Below are 14,958 nucleotides of genomic sequence, written 5' to 3' on the forward strand. Positions count from 1 at the left end.
GTGTGCCAGTGCCAGGAAGGAGATTATATTTCCTGCCTCTACTCTTCCCAAAAGACACATCACAGCTCAGCTAGAGTTAAGAAAGACAAAGGGCATTCCCTTTCAAATGTGGTCTGAAGGCTTTGAGACATCAATCTACTGTGTAAGCCTGTCTTAAGATGTAGAATTCCAAGACTTTAACATAACTAGACTTCTCTCCAGAAAGGCTTTGCTAAATGCCAATAAACTTTTCGCTGGGCACCAATCCTAGTAACATTGACATTATGTCAGCCAAAAGGAGGTTTCCAATTTGCAAATGCGTATGCCAGGATGATGTCATTAACTACGCTTTTGGGAGGGAATTATATTTTCTTTTAATACTTTAATTACAAATATTGACTAAGTGGTTTGAAACAACCATTTAAAGTTTAGAGACAGACATAATACATTAGGGGGACAAAGAAATCTGTCTTATAAATAGCCTAGGAAAATCCTTTGCAAAACAAACATTTTCAATGGGGAGAAACAAACTCTGGACGATGGAACAGTATGCTGCTATTAAAATTGGTATTTACAGAGTATGCAGTAATATAGGAAAAATATTTGAGCTACTACTCTAAGTTTAAAAAAAAGCAAAATACAAAAAATATATATACATAAACAGAAAACCCCTACAATGTAGAAAAACAGACTAAAGTTCTATATAAGAAAATATCATACAGAGAAACACCAGTGTTCAAGGTGGGTGATGGGACCACATATTTTTTTCTCCTTCCTCCTATTACCAGGTATTTTCTGAATTGTATATAATTAACAATAAATCCCAATTTTATAAACAAAAACATTGCAAAACCCTGTTGAGATTTTCGTATAGAGCAAATTCAAAGTCACTTTCTAGTCCCTTAGTCTGTGTAAGAGAGTGTGCCTGTACGCCGTGAGTAGAGGATGTCAGTGCCAGGCCAGAGATTTTTCATCGTTCCTTACCACCAAGCTTGACAATGCTGCCCTAAACTGCTTTTCAAATTACAATTTACAACCACTGACTATTTAGTATTTGACCCACTGAAAAATACCTCTCCCACCCTTGCTCCTGAAAGAAGCCCTGAGAATACCATCAGTGCCGAAATAAGCTAGGCAACAATTCTTAACCCGTTCACACACCTGCCTGTGAGGTTCTGGGATACCAGTCCCATGGGTTTTGGCAGATCACGCAGGCCAGGTTTTTACTTCCCTTCTGTTTAATAAAATTTTAAGAAAAAGAGAGAAGGCAGTTGATGCCTTCAGGTTAGGCTTAGTCTGGTGAAATAATTCCTGATAAAACCTAGTATTTCCCTAAGCTCCTCCACCTATGGTTTCTCCAAGGACAATGTTAGCATTTGTGAAGCCCTTTCAGGAAGCTGATACCTTCAGCACATAAGAGCCATGCTTTGACCGCAGCCCAGCCTCATATTCTCTTGCAAGGAGGAGAAGAGCAAACACCATCAGACATTTCTGTTTTTGAGGTCAGTAACCTTCACTACAGCACTAGAAAATAGAGTGGGTATGCAGGAAGACAAAAACAAGGAAAAAGCATGTTTTTGTCCCCAGGCTTTTCTGTAGCAACTACAATGGCTTAAGCTGGATAACAAATTGTCCTCGAATTCTTGGCATTGGAGCAAACATGTCAGCTCCCTGGTTATGCCTTCGTCACTGCTCAAAGTACCACACACTTTAACCTTCCTGCTCTTTCCATAGGCCTCGGTTTGTTCCGTATCCAGGAAACTTTATATGTTGTCTAAACTGAGCACCCCAGCAGGCTGCAAGGCAGATGGCAGCTCAGGATTCAGAATGTTGACCAATTCCTACCTGGATCCACACCACCATGCTGTACTCAGCCTGCCTGTGCAGAAATCGGAGCTCAGCCTCGTGGCTGACAGCTTTTTTAACTGCTACTCTCAGCAATGAGGAACTGCCCCAGCAGACAAGATTCAGAAGGGAACTGAAAAGGAAGCATATCAAGAGTGACCTAAGGGGATACACAGGTTTAACCAGATACTCAAGCCAATGAACCCCCAAGGCTCAGCTAAGCCAGGAGGAATTAAAAGAGCAGGCTTTGCTGACCTGACCTCGAGCCTTTGGGACCTGAGGTCACTAGGCCAGGACATCTAGACCCCACACCAGGTCTGCCTCCATGTCACTAGATTCTCATAAGAGGCTTCATACTTCAGCCAGGGAGAAAGCTAGTACATGCCTAAGGTAGTGCCTGAACCACATTATTCAATGCAGAACACATATGAAAAGAACAAGCTACAGAGTGTAAATTATGACACTATTTGTTGAAAAATAAGAGGGAGCAGGTACGAATACGTATAGGCTGACGCCATCTCTGCAAGGGAACACACCTGGCAGCACCAACTATCTCTAAACCCCTTTGTAGCTTTCGAATTTTGAAAGACATGATATATAACCTTCAAAGAACAAATTAAAATTAAAGGCAAATGCGTAATGCTATAATCTTATTGTTATAAAAAATGCTCTATAAATCTGTGTGTGTACATAAAAAACATTCTGGAAGAATACACAACTGGTAATACTGGGTTACTCCTGGGGAATGGGAGTAGGGGAAGTAAGAGACTTTCGTGTTTTGTTTTATACAGTCTGTATTGTTTGGTTTCCAAAAGGCAGTACAGTCAGCCCTCTGTATCTATAGGTTCCATATCTATAGATTCAACCAACCATGGATCAAAAATATTTGAAAAAAAAAAAGTCCAGAAAGTTCCAAAAAACAAAACTTGAATTTGCTGTACATGTGCAACTATTTATGTATAATTTACATTGTCTTTACAATGATTTACATTGTATTAGGTATTATAAGTAATCTAGAGATGACTTAAAGTATATGGGAGGATGTGCATAGGTTATATGCAAATACACCATTTTAAATGTGACTTGAGCATCCGTGGAGTTTGGTATCCACAGGGGGTCCTGGAACCAATCCCCTGTGGATACTGAGGGATGACTATACTACTTTCATAATTTTTACATAAAAAAAGAAACATCTTTAAGAACTGCAATCTCACCTCCAACAAGAACCTCTAAACTCCTCCTGCAGCATTTTTTCTGTCTGTCTCATGTTACTCAATCACATCTTATCCTGTGTTACAATTGTTTGTGTATAAGACTTATCTATTAAATGCTGGAGCAACTGCCACTGCAGTGTCTCCACCACTCAAGCTCCACTTTCCAAGGACAAAATTCTGTGGAAAAGAACTGTTAAAGCATAAAACAGCAGTCAAAACGGGAACAAAGCAATTACACAAGAACAAAATGATCAACCACATTAAGAGTGAAAGGTAATCTTGTATTAATTAGCACAAACTGTTAGCAATGGGGAATCATGACCAAGTCAAAACAACACTGAAAACAGTCCTTCCCAGCAAGTGTGGGAATTCTAACAATCTGAACGTGCACATGTGCTAGGAGTTTTGCAAAACTGCCAAGCAGATTGTGGCAGCCAGATTTCTCAGTAGAATTCAGTAAATCCTATTAGAGGACATGTTCTTTGTTTAGGAAAATTCCAGGGTGACCTCTGAGTGTTGAAAGAGAAGCTCTCTCTTAGACAAGGCCTGAGGGATAAAGAACCTGAATTTCTCTGTAAAATAGAAGCAGAGTTTGAGTTTCAGGGGAAACGGGAGGCTGTCCTAGGAAAACGAAGGGCATGTGAGGTGGTCCGGAAAGAAAGGGCTCAATACTAGACAGGTTGTGCTGAGGAGGAGACCACCAGGAAACTGGGAAATTCTAGGAAGCAAGGGCATCTTAATTTTAAAAGCTATTTGCTCTGAAATAATATAATCCCTCTCTGTTGCCGTAACAGACTGCCAAACAATATCACCCTGATGTGGGTGTGTCCGGAGGGGGCAATCCAGAATGGAGCAAATGGGGTGGAAGGATCCCACAGGTCCATAATTCTCAATACGTAACACTCTTTCTAAAACCCTCAACTTGAGGGCCAGATTTAGTCTTCTACCTGAAACAAACAAAACGAAAAATGAACAAAATATATGAAAAAATGATACTAGATGGCAATATATGAATGACAGTGAACTATTAGAGAACTGCTGATACATGGGAGAGAGAAAAGCTACAGAGGAAAAGACACAGAGAGGGGATCAAGAGATGAACAGAGAAAAACCAAAGCAAAAGGTGTTCAGAAAAGGAAGTTGTCCCACCCCCACCCAGAGAATCCACAAGAGATATGAGGACTGGGGTAGAACTGGATTTTTCACAGCACAAGGGATGGAGAACTCTATTTCTGTTTGAGGCTGATATCTAAATACCATCCTTATCTACCCCCCCCCCCCTCTCTCTCTCTCTCTCTCTCCCCCGCGTCCAATCTGTTAGCAAGTCTTGTCAGTTACAGCTTCAAAATCCATTCAGAATCCAACCATTTCTCATCACCTCCACTGCTACCACCCTAGCCCAGGCCACTATCAGCTCTTACCTGGACAACATCAAGAACCTCCTCACTTTCCTGTTTCCAATCTTACATGCCCCCAAGTCCCCATCCTACTCTATTTTCCACACAGTCAGTCAGAGAAACATTTATCACCTGACAGAAGAGGACAGTTACTTGTTTATTGTCTGTCTCCCCTTCTAAAAGGTAACCTCCATGAAGTCAAGGTCTTCTATTTCTGTTCATTGCTATATGCCCAGAGACTAGAACAGTGCCAACGTATATATAGTTAGTACTGAATCAATATTTGTTAAATGAACTACACAAGTTGTTATGGAACTGTACATCACATATCTCTAGGAAATGAATAAAGGAACTGCACTTTGTATCACTCTGTGGGCCTTCAGGAGGCCCAGGGATCTGCAAATCACATCTTGCTTTGTTGCCCGTCACTTAATCTACAATGGCTTGTACATAATGGTCACTGAATGAATAAACAAAGGAATATAACATAGGTCTAATATCATATATAGTGCCTAGGCCTAGCCTGGGCAGAAGATGGATGCTTTTATATCTCGTGGCACAGGAAGAGATGACTGGTACAGAGTAGAGTTCATAAACAATATCAAGTCTAAAAGAAAATACACTATTGATAACATGGACCTAGCAAATTCTGTGCCAACTATGAGAAATACAGATATGATTAACATAATTTTTATCTTCAAGGACTAACATAATTTTAGTTATCTTCATCGCTACTAGCTTGTAAACAAGTACAAGTAACTTAGTGGTATAACTGTTCTACTAGAGATATACATAAGAAACATTTGGGAGGCACAAAGAAGGAAATCTTACCTTACCTGAGGAGGTCAAATGGTCAACGAAAGATTTATGAAAAAGATTTTACTAGAGCTGAGTCTCATAAAGAAGAGTTTACCAGATGAGAAAAAACACGTTTAGAGAAGAAGGCACAGTCTGTTTTGAAGGCATAACAGGCTTCCAGAATGGTTCCTAGGAGGGAGTTAACAAAATATGGAAGGATATTCTGACATAAGACAGAAAAGTCACAAAGCTCTTTCCTTTAAGGACAGAGCCTATGCTTTTAAAAGTTCCTAGACCCTCCTCTCAAAGTACCCACTTCCCCAATAAGATGTTACCTCCAAAAGGGGACAGATTTAAAAACATCAAATAACAAAATCAGGGAGGGAAGACAAACGTATTTATTCCAGTCTCGGTCACTGGAGGACTTAAAACGTGTAGTACTCAGCACCCCCTATTATCATCAGCACCGACAAGGGAAGAACGTGCCTGAACAGCAGGCTCTACCCGAGGCCAGCCGATGGCTGCTGTGAGGTTCCCGTCAGTCAAGCCTCTTCCTCGTCATGCAGTTAATGAGGCTTCCCCCCTCGTAGCGAAGGGCTCCTTAACTCTAAATTCATTTTGCACAGAGAAGAGAAAAGAATCTGACATACTACTGATGGTTCCTCTTTTAATTCATGACTTAAATCCTATCTCAGTATTTAACTATCTTTATTTTCTGATTAAAACAGGAAAAAAAGGGGGGCGGGGGGTAAGGGCAACAGAAATTACACTGTACTGATACAGAGACTTTAAATTCTAGTCAGAGTTAAGACCCATATTAAAGGTCAACTGATGGTTCCAAGGAAATAACTACAGGGAGTCTGGTTGAGACATACATGAGTTGAGTCTCATTATTAGCCACAATAATGTAGGAAAACAGCTCTCAATGAAATTGGAGTCCACACTTGTCAGGCATGGGTAGGAAAAAGCCTGGAGAAATGGGTTCTCTCCATGCCCCTGTGACAAAGAAGGCTCCTGGTTTAATGGGAAGAGTAGCTCCGGTTCCCAGACGGTGTCCACAGCTCAAAGCCGAGTTTAGCAGTGGAATCGAGTGGAGAACTTAGGCGATACAGGCACGGTCAAGGGCTGGTCACTTGACTTGACTTCCACACCCTGGTACCTGCGTACTGGATTTGCCTTGTGTACCTGCAGAGTGAGAAAAATAAAGTTACCATTGATAAGGATGTTAGAGAACTATACTTATGGGTGTTTTTGCTCCTCTTCTTGAGAACATTTTTGTATAGTTTTGCAAATCCCAGTCACTAATTTGGGGGTTGGTGGGAGGCAACACAGTCTAGCAGCAAAGCACAAGAGCTCTGGAGCTCAAGGAGGTTTCTGTTCAGGTCTTGCTGGATCCCTCAGCTTGCACCTATCTCCAGTCTGACTCTTCAGTACTAGGGTATAACGGGGCTGCACTCAATTGCAGCAGAAAGGAGATACATGTTAAGAATTTGCCAGAGTACAATCTTAAGATTATTGAGTCTTAATATTCACCAAAAGCATGGACAAAAATAAATAAATAAAATAAAATAACCAAGAAAGGTTGCCAGGAGAAGGCATGGTCCCATCCATCCTTCTTACAGTCTAAAATCAACCCTGAATCAAGCCAGATTAGTAGAGAGTTCTATGATATAGACAATCACAAGAGGCAGGATTCAAGTGCTGAAGAAAAGTCAAAACACTTGAGGCTGGTTTTGTGAGTACATCCAATCAGCATACGGTAGCTTGGATTTTGTCAGGAAGCTAGTCCCTTTAATAGTTTGTCCCTAGAGCCCTCCTGTGGCCAGTCACCTCTACCAACAGCTGTATCAGCTGCTGGCTTAGCACTTTTAGACAAAACCTCAACAACTTACATATTGCTATATTCATCCTTTTACTAAGCATATGAAATTCTATCTAAAACTGTGTTCTTCCTTATTAATGCAGTTAATGTGGCTTGCTGCCCTCCTAGTGAAAGGGTCCTTAATGTGAATTAAGCTTTCGTTTTGGATAACTAATATTTAAATCATTACCTAGTGTTAACATGGAAGGTCACCTGGACTGATATGCACTATAACTCCAAGGAATTTGAGTCAAGTATTAAGAGGAAAATGAAAATATAGTTGTCACACAATTCCCATGTCCTTCCCTACCTATGTATTCTAATTGTAAAACACATTGGTTTCCTTAAGCCTTAAGGCAATAATAAAACGTTAAATAAAGAGTCCTACAAATATATCACTGTGCACTGGTATAGCACCTGATGTCCTCCTTATTTAGACCCCTGGAAGAAATTCTGACTGAATTCAGGATCAAAGATAAATGTATTTGTTAAATAACTAGCTTGTTTATATCACTTAGCAGATCCATGGATCACAATGTATACATCTTTAGCCTCGTTCACTCCTCAACTTTGTCACCACCCCTGGTTTGTCTGACTTCTCATTTTCACTCAACTTTGATGTATCCTTGGAGGCCACCTTAGATCCTTTCTGGAACAAGGCAAGGTACAGATAAAACAAAACAGACGCAACCATGGGTTAGTCAGTGCTCATGCTGCCCAGTTACCAGTTCTTTCCGTAGTCTGGCCAGCTCCTCCTTCTGTTGCTCTTCCTCCTGTTGCCTGGCCTCCTCCAACTGCTGGGCTTTCTGGGCTTCCACCTCAGCCATTCTCTTCTCCAGCTCCTGCCGCTCCTTGGCTCTCTTCTCAGTGGCCAGCTGAAAAGTTTCTTGAACTAGAGAACCAGAAAGGCCCTCTGAGTACAGAAACAGAGAGAATATTGGTGCACAAGCAAGACTTGCATAAACCTAGCCCCACAGATCCAGCAAGTGATAGATATGCATGGCAACAGAAAGGTGGAGCTCTAAGGAAGCCTAGTTGGGAGAAAGGTGGAGTAAACCACATACAAAAAGTCCTAAAATTTTAAGGACCCCTATAAATCATTGGAAGGGCCCCTATAAATCATCTAATTAGGAGAAAAGCAAGACCTACACAGGTGAAGTAGCTTGCTCAAAACTACACAGTGATTGTGAGACAGATTTAGGAAAAGAATCCCACTTTTCTGAAACGCTGTCCAGTGCTAAAGGAATCAAATGTTTTCTATCTAAGGCTTGCTTTAGGGTGAACTCCAGAAAGAAGTCCTGGCTCTCCCTCACTTACTTGCTACTCTCTGGGTGGGGAAAGTAAAATTGTTGTTGAAATGCCAGGTGCTTGTTCTATGAATCTGACCCCAACACACTCTACAAATCAACATAGCTGCTGGATTCAATAAAGAGCTAGGGGAGAAAAAATTAGATCCCCTACAGGCAGATGCTTCTGGTTGACACAGCATTGTACTGACACAACTGAGTCCCAGGAAGTCTAACCATTCTGCCCCAATCCCCCAAGAATACATAAAATACTACCAGTAAGGGATTTTTTCTCTCTCTTAGGAACAAAGGGCTCCTGGGAGATGACGGTGTTTGGACGAGCCTTGAAGCAAGCTGCTTCTTTCTGCTGTTTTAGTTCTTCCTCCAGCTATTAGAAAGAAAATCTGTCAGATAAGCAGCCACACTACTTTCCATAACTACCATCTCAATGACTCAAGTTCGAATGTTTCTGAACAGTTTCATCTACAAAGACAGCAGGTGATTTAATCTAAACTCAATTAAAATCCCTTTTACATTAAGTAGATCAGACTAACAACATCTGAACCCACTGAGAACTAGAAAATACCTTTAAGATACTTTTAAGGCCTACTTAACATCACACAAAAAAACAGGTAGACATTAATATACCCCTGGATGTGATCACCTGTAAAGTATTCTCCCTCCCAACCCCCAAAAGAATCTAACCAGAATTTAGTCAAGCCTCTGGATCTGACTATTCATTTATAGGAAATACAGGAGATAGAGGAACATATTAATCAACACTTGGGAATACAATGAGCAAAATCCAGATTGTAAAACCTATAGGAAAACTCTCGCCACTATTACTCAACATAGTTTTAGAAGTCCTAGCCAAGGCAATCAGAGAAGAAAAAAATAATAAAAGGAATACAGACTGGAAAAGAAGAAGTAAAACTGTCACTGTTTGCAGATAACATGATACTATACATAGAGAATCCTAAAGATGCCACCAGAAAACTACTAGAGCTAATCAATAAATTTGGTAAAGTTGCAGGATACAAAATTGATGCACAGAAATCTCTTGCATTCCTATACACTAATGATGAAAAATCTGAAAGAGAAATTAAGGAAACACTCCCATTTACCACTGCAACAAAAAGAATAAAATACCTAGGAATAAATCTACCTAGGGAGACAAAAGACCTGTACGCAGAAACTATAAGACACTGATGTAAAGATGATACAAACAGATGGAGAGATACACCATGTTCCTGGATTGGAAGAATCAACATTGTGAAAATGACTATACTACCCAAAGCAATCTACAGATTCAATGCAATCTCTATCAAATTACCAATGGCATTTTTTACAGAACTAGAACAAAAAATCTTAAAATTTGTATGGAGACACAAAAGACACCGAACAGCCAGAGCATTCTTGAGGGAAAAAAACAGAGCTGGAGGGCTTCCCTGGTGGCGCAGTGGTTGAGAGTCCGCCTGCCGATGCAGGGGACGTGGGTTCATGCCCCGGTCTGGGAAGATCCCACATGCCACGGAGCGGCTGGGCCCATGAGCCATGGCCGCTGAGCCTGCGCGTCCGGAGCCTGTGCTCCACAACGGGAGAGGCCACAACAGTGAGAGGCTTGTGTACCGCAAAAAAACCCCAAAAAACAAAAAACAGAGCTGGAGGAAGCAGACTCCCTGACTTCACACTATACTACAAAGCTACAGTAATCAAGACAATATGGGGCTTCCCTGGTGGCACAGTGGTTGAGAGTCCGCCTGCCGATGCAGGGGATGCGGGTTCGTGCCCTGGTCCGGGAAGATCCCACATGCCGCAGAGCGAATGGGCCCATGAGCCATGGCCGCTGAGCCTGCGTGTCCGGAGCCTGTGCTCCGCAATGGGAGAGGCCAAAACAGTGAGAGGCCCGCGTACCGCAAAAAAAAAAAAAAAAAGACAATATGGTACTGGCACCAAAACAGAAATATAGATCAATGGAACAGGATAGAAAGCCCAGAGATAAACCCATGCACCTATGGTCAACTAATCTATGACAAAGGAGGCAAGGATATACAACGGAGAAAAGACAGTCTCTTCAATAAGTGGTGCTAGGAAAACTGGACAGCTACATCTAAAAGAATGGAATTAGAACACTCCCTAATACCATACACAAAAATAAACTCATAATGGATTAGAGACCTAAATGTAAGACCGGACACTATAAAACTCTTAGAGGAAAACGTAGGAAGAACACTCTTTGACATAAATCACAGCAAGATCTTTTTTGATCCACCTCCTAGAATAATGGAAATAAAAACAAAAATAAATGGGATCTGATGAAACTTAAAAGCTTTTGCAAAGCAAAGGAAACTACAAACAAGATGAAAAGACAACCCTCAGAATGGGAGAAAATATTTGCAAACGGACAAAGGATTAATCTCCAAAATATATAAACAGCTCATGCAGCTCAATATTAAAAAAACAAACAACCCAATCCAAAAATGGCCAGACGACCTAAATAGACATTTCTCCAAAGAAGACATACAGATGGCCAAGAAGCACATGAAAAGCTGCTCAACATCACTAATTAGTAGAGAAATGCAAATCAAAACTACAATGAGGTACCACCTCACACCAGTTAGAATGGACATCAAAAGAAAATCTACAAACAACAAATGCTGGAGAGGGTGTGGAGAAAAGGGAACCCTCTTGCACTGTTGGTGGGAATGTAAATTGATACAGCCACTATGGAGAACAGTATGGAGGTTCCTTAAAAAACTAAAAATAGAATTACCATATGACCCAGCAATCCCACTCCTGGGCATATACCCAGAGAAAACCATAATTCAAAAAGACACATGCACCCCAATGTTCATTGTAGCCCTGTTTACAATAGCCAGGTCATGGAAGCAACCTAAATGCCCATCAACAGACGAATGGATAAAGAAGATGTGGCACATGTTTGCAATGGAATATTACTCAGCCATAAAAAGGAACAAAACTGGGTCATTTGTAGAGACATGGATGGATCTAGAGACTGCCATACAGAGTGAACTAAGTCAGAAAGAGAAAAACAAATATCGTATATTAACACATATATGTGGAACCTAGAAAAATGGTACAGATGAACCGGTGTGCAGGGCAGAAAGAGAGACACAGATATAGAGAACAAACATATGGACACCAAGGGGGGAAAGTGGTGGCGGGGGGTGGCGGTGGTGGTGGTGGCGGTGTGATGCACTGGGAGATTGAGACTGACATGTATACACTAATATGTATAAAATGGATAACTAATAAGCACCTGCTGTATAAAAAAATAAAATTCAAAAAAAATGGATGAAAATTAAAAATGAAATTCTATAAGGTCACCTATAACCCCACCATAAATAACTATTATTAACATTTTAGTGTATAACCCCTTTCATATCATATACATGTAAACACATATACTTTTAAAATAAATGGTCGTATTATTCATATAAAAAAAACCTACAGGAAAATCAATCCAGTTTATTCAACATATAAAATGCAAGTAGAGCAGCCTTTAGATTAAAAGGGATTTAGAGATTTATCAAACAAATATAAAATGTGGACCTTTTCTGGATCTTGATTTGAACAATTTAACTGTTTAAAAAATGAGAGATTAGGGGATATATGAATGCTGACTATTTGTCACTATTAAGGAATTACTGTTAATCTTTTTAAGTGTGATAATAGTATTGTGGTTATGAAATTCTTTTAATCCTTATATTTTAAAGTTACACATTGAAGTAGTTTTGGATGAAATGAGATGACACCTAGGATTTGCTTCAAAGTAATCTTGTATAGGCAGAAGTATCCAGTATAGAGATGAGTAGGTAGAAGTGAGATGAAATAAGATTTTCCATGTTTTGATCCCTAGAAAACCAGGTGACAGTTCATGGAAGTTCATTATACTATTCTACTTTTATGTACGACTGAAAAACTTTAAAAAATCTTTTTGTTATGGAAAGTATCCCACATACAGACATTCTATGTCATGGTCCTTGAACGAGAGATTCACTACTGCTTCCAAAGCAACTGTCCTAAGTTCTCCTAGAGAACAGTACCAACAGGGAGCCTACATTTAGTTACTTAAGCAATCATATCTCTTGGGCTTCAAGAGGGATGACTTTCTACAAACAAAGATTAGGCCAGAGCCCCTTTTGGACAGAGTCCAGAATAAGAGACAATATCAATACTGACAAATTTAGGGATTCAGGAGATTTTTTTCCAGGCAGGGCAGAATTAGATCCAATTAAACCAGCCAACAACCAATTGACTGTTTTAAATCACCTGTCATCTATAAAGAGCAAATAGCACACTATGTTGCGAAAACAACATACCATATTAAGAATCTATTCTCACCTCTCAGTTTCTTATCAAAGCACCAACAGAAAGGAGTGAACATTTAATGAACAAGTCTAATAAATGGAATAGATGAGATCTTTAAGAATCTCCTGACACAAAAAAAGCCTAACAGTTCTCACATTCCCCAGGTGATCACTTACAGCAGAGATCAGCAAACTTAAGCAGCAAGCCAAATCCAGTTTGCAACCTTGTTTTGTATAGCCCTTGAGCTAAAAATGGTTTTTATATTTTTAAAGGGTTGAAACACACATACACAGAGAACATGTGACAGAGACCACCTGCACAGCCTAAAATAATATATAGCAAACTTTTTTATAGAAAAAGTTTGCTGACCCCTGATTACAGTGACAGCCCCTAAAATAATCCAGTATGTTAGTTCCCAGAAGTTCAGTGTAGTGGGTCTACCTATTGTAACAAATCAACGATCAAACAATTCACATTTTAGCTGCTCTCCCCAGCCCCACCTGGTGCTTCCAAGTCTGTGCCTTCAGAGCACCTCTTCTGTCAGTCTCAAAGCAGAAAGGCTCAACCTGGGTTGTATTCTTCACCTTCTTCTCCGGCAGGTTAATGGTGTCAAAATGAGGCAAAGGAAGCGCCTTGAATTTGGGCACCTAATAGAAAAGAAAATGTAAGATTTAAGATAAGGCCTTTCTAGCCAGAAAGCAACAACTACTCCAGAATATTTGGATGAATCTAAAAAATAGGAAAGGCCAGTTTTCAAAGCAGCATGGTGTAGCAGAAAGAGTACTGGGTTCAAAAGGAAATCAAGGTTTTCCTCCCAATATTGCCAATGACCAGCAGCGTGATCATGGGCAAGTCACTTAAGCTCCTTGTGCCAGAATGGCACTTAAATAGCCTTATGAAGTATAAATAGGGCAAGTAATTTAATGGCACTTTAAATTACTTGCCCTATTTATACTTCATAAGGCTCTTAGAGAGATCAAAGGAAGTCAGTGATTTATAGTTAAAAGTGCAACATAAAAGATTAACTTTGAGGGATCAAAGAATAGTACTGTGCTACTTGGAGGAATGGAAACACCTACCTCCCCTTTCTGCAGTTCTTTTATTTTCTTCTCCTTCTGTAACTGACGTTCTTTGTCTCGAGAATCAAAAGAGAAAGGGCATATTTCCACAGTTCTCCCCACTGGGATTTGGGGCTTAAAAGGCATTCCAAAATATGGCACAGGTTGAGCTCTTATCACTACTGGCTCCTCCTCTTCCTAAAGAAAAAAATGCAGTTTAGAAACAAGATTCCTCGCTCTCTCTCACCTCCTCTGAATGTGGAGCCAGAAGACATTATATGAGAGAAGTCATTAATTAAGGCAAGTCACTCAACCTCTCAGGTGTCTTAGCTTCCTTTTCTATCAAAGAGGGGTATCTACCAACTCTTAGGGGTGAAACCAGTGTGAAAGCATTTGATAAGCTAACACAATTACTCTTAAAGGATCTAAAATTTTTCACAGGAAGGTTGTAAAAACTAAATGAGATCAAACAGTTTGAATAAAATGAAGAACAGAAGAAAAGTACTAACCAAGCATATACCTTGGCCTCTTCTTTGACCCAGACTTCAGACTCCACTAAAACATGTGACTGGGGGTATTCCCAGTTGCCAAACCCAGAATAGGACCAAGTAAGTTGATTGGATTCAAGCTGGTAACATAAGATTACTGTGTATTTTAGTTTCAAATGAACCTATAAAAAGGCTTATGCCTGAGATCTGCTGTAAAATTACCCTAACTCTGGATATTTATAGATAAAATGGGGGATGTAACAAGAAACTAGCCTGATCAATGACAGTTTATATATTCCAACTTCATGAACCATCACCACACAGTCACCTTTGCAACCCTTGGATTAATGGAGATAGTTAAGGACATGGTGGATGTAACTGCTTAGTATGAATTTTAAAAGTCCCTCACTGAATGGTGACAATAGCTGGGGCAAAATAGAGTATAGGTCTTGGGAACTTTTGATCCACGTTACAACAGGGTGATTTCCAATGCAACAGAAACAAACATAGCTCCAATAAGTTACAACCAGTTACCAATGAAAGCCAAAAGATTCATACCCTTACTAACTACTTTGTTCTTGGAAGAGCAAAAACAGATGATCAATCATTCATACCCATTGTTAAAACAACTCCAGACAAGAGTGATGGCCTTTGTATTCCACTAAGTTTAAGAAAGAATAATACTTAGATTGATTATGTA

The 14,958-nt window shown here is 40.0% G+C and overlaps 1 protein-coding gene across 6 annotated transcripts in view; it reads right to left on the bottom strand.

The window, feature by feature from the left end:
* Positions 1-5,608: 5,608 nt before the first annotated feature.
* The window catches only part of TPX2 (TPX2 microtubule nucleation factor), a 58,289-nt gene continuing 48,939 nt past the window's right edge, over positions 5,609-14,958 (bottom strand). For 3 of the 6 annotated variants that reach the window (XM_029222197.1, XM_029222195.1, XM_029222196.1), the window contains 5 exons: positions 13,792-13,968; positions 13,213-13,359; positions 8,657-8,768; positions 7,820-8,007; positions 5,609-6,418 (listed from right to left, as the gene is read on the bottom strand). In XM_029222197.1, the coding sequence (XP_029078030.1) occupies positions 6,308-6,418; positions 7,820-8,007; positions 8,657-8,768; positions 13,213-13,359; positions 13,792-13,968 (735 nt within the window). In that variant the 3' untranslated portion in view covers positions 5,609-6,307. The remainder of the gene's footprint in view (positions 6,419-7,819; positions 8,008-8,656; positions 8,769-13,212; positions 13,360-13,791; positions 13,969-14,958) is intronic. The other 3 variants (XM_029222198.1, XM_029222199.1, XM_029222200.1) reach the window with 3 other exon arrangements.

This window comes from Monodon monoceros, unplaced genomic scaffold, assembly GCF_005190385.1.
Source record: "Monodon monoceros isolate NGI ecotype Baffin Bay Population unplaced genomic scaffold, NGI_Narwhal_1 Super_Scaffold_13, whole genome shotgun sequence".
NCBI lineage: Eukaryota > Metazoa > Chordata > Mammalia > Artiodactyla > Monodontidae > Monodon > Monodon monoceros.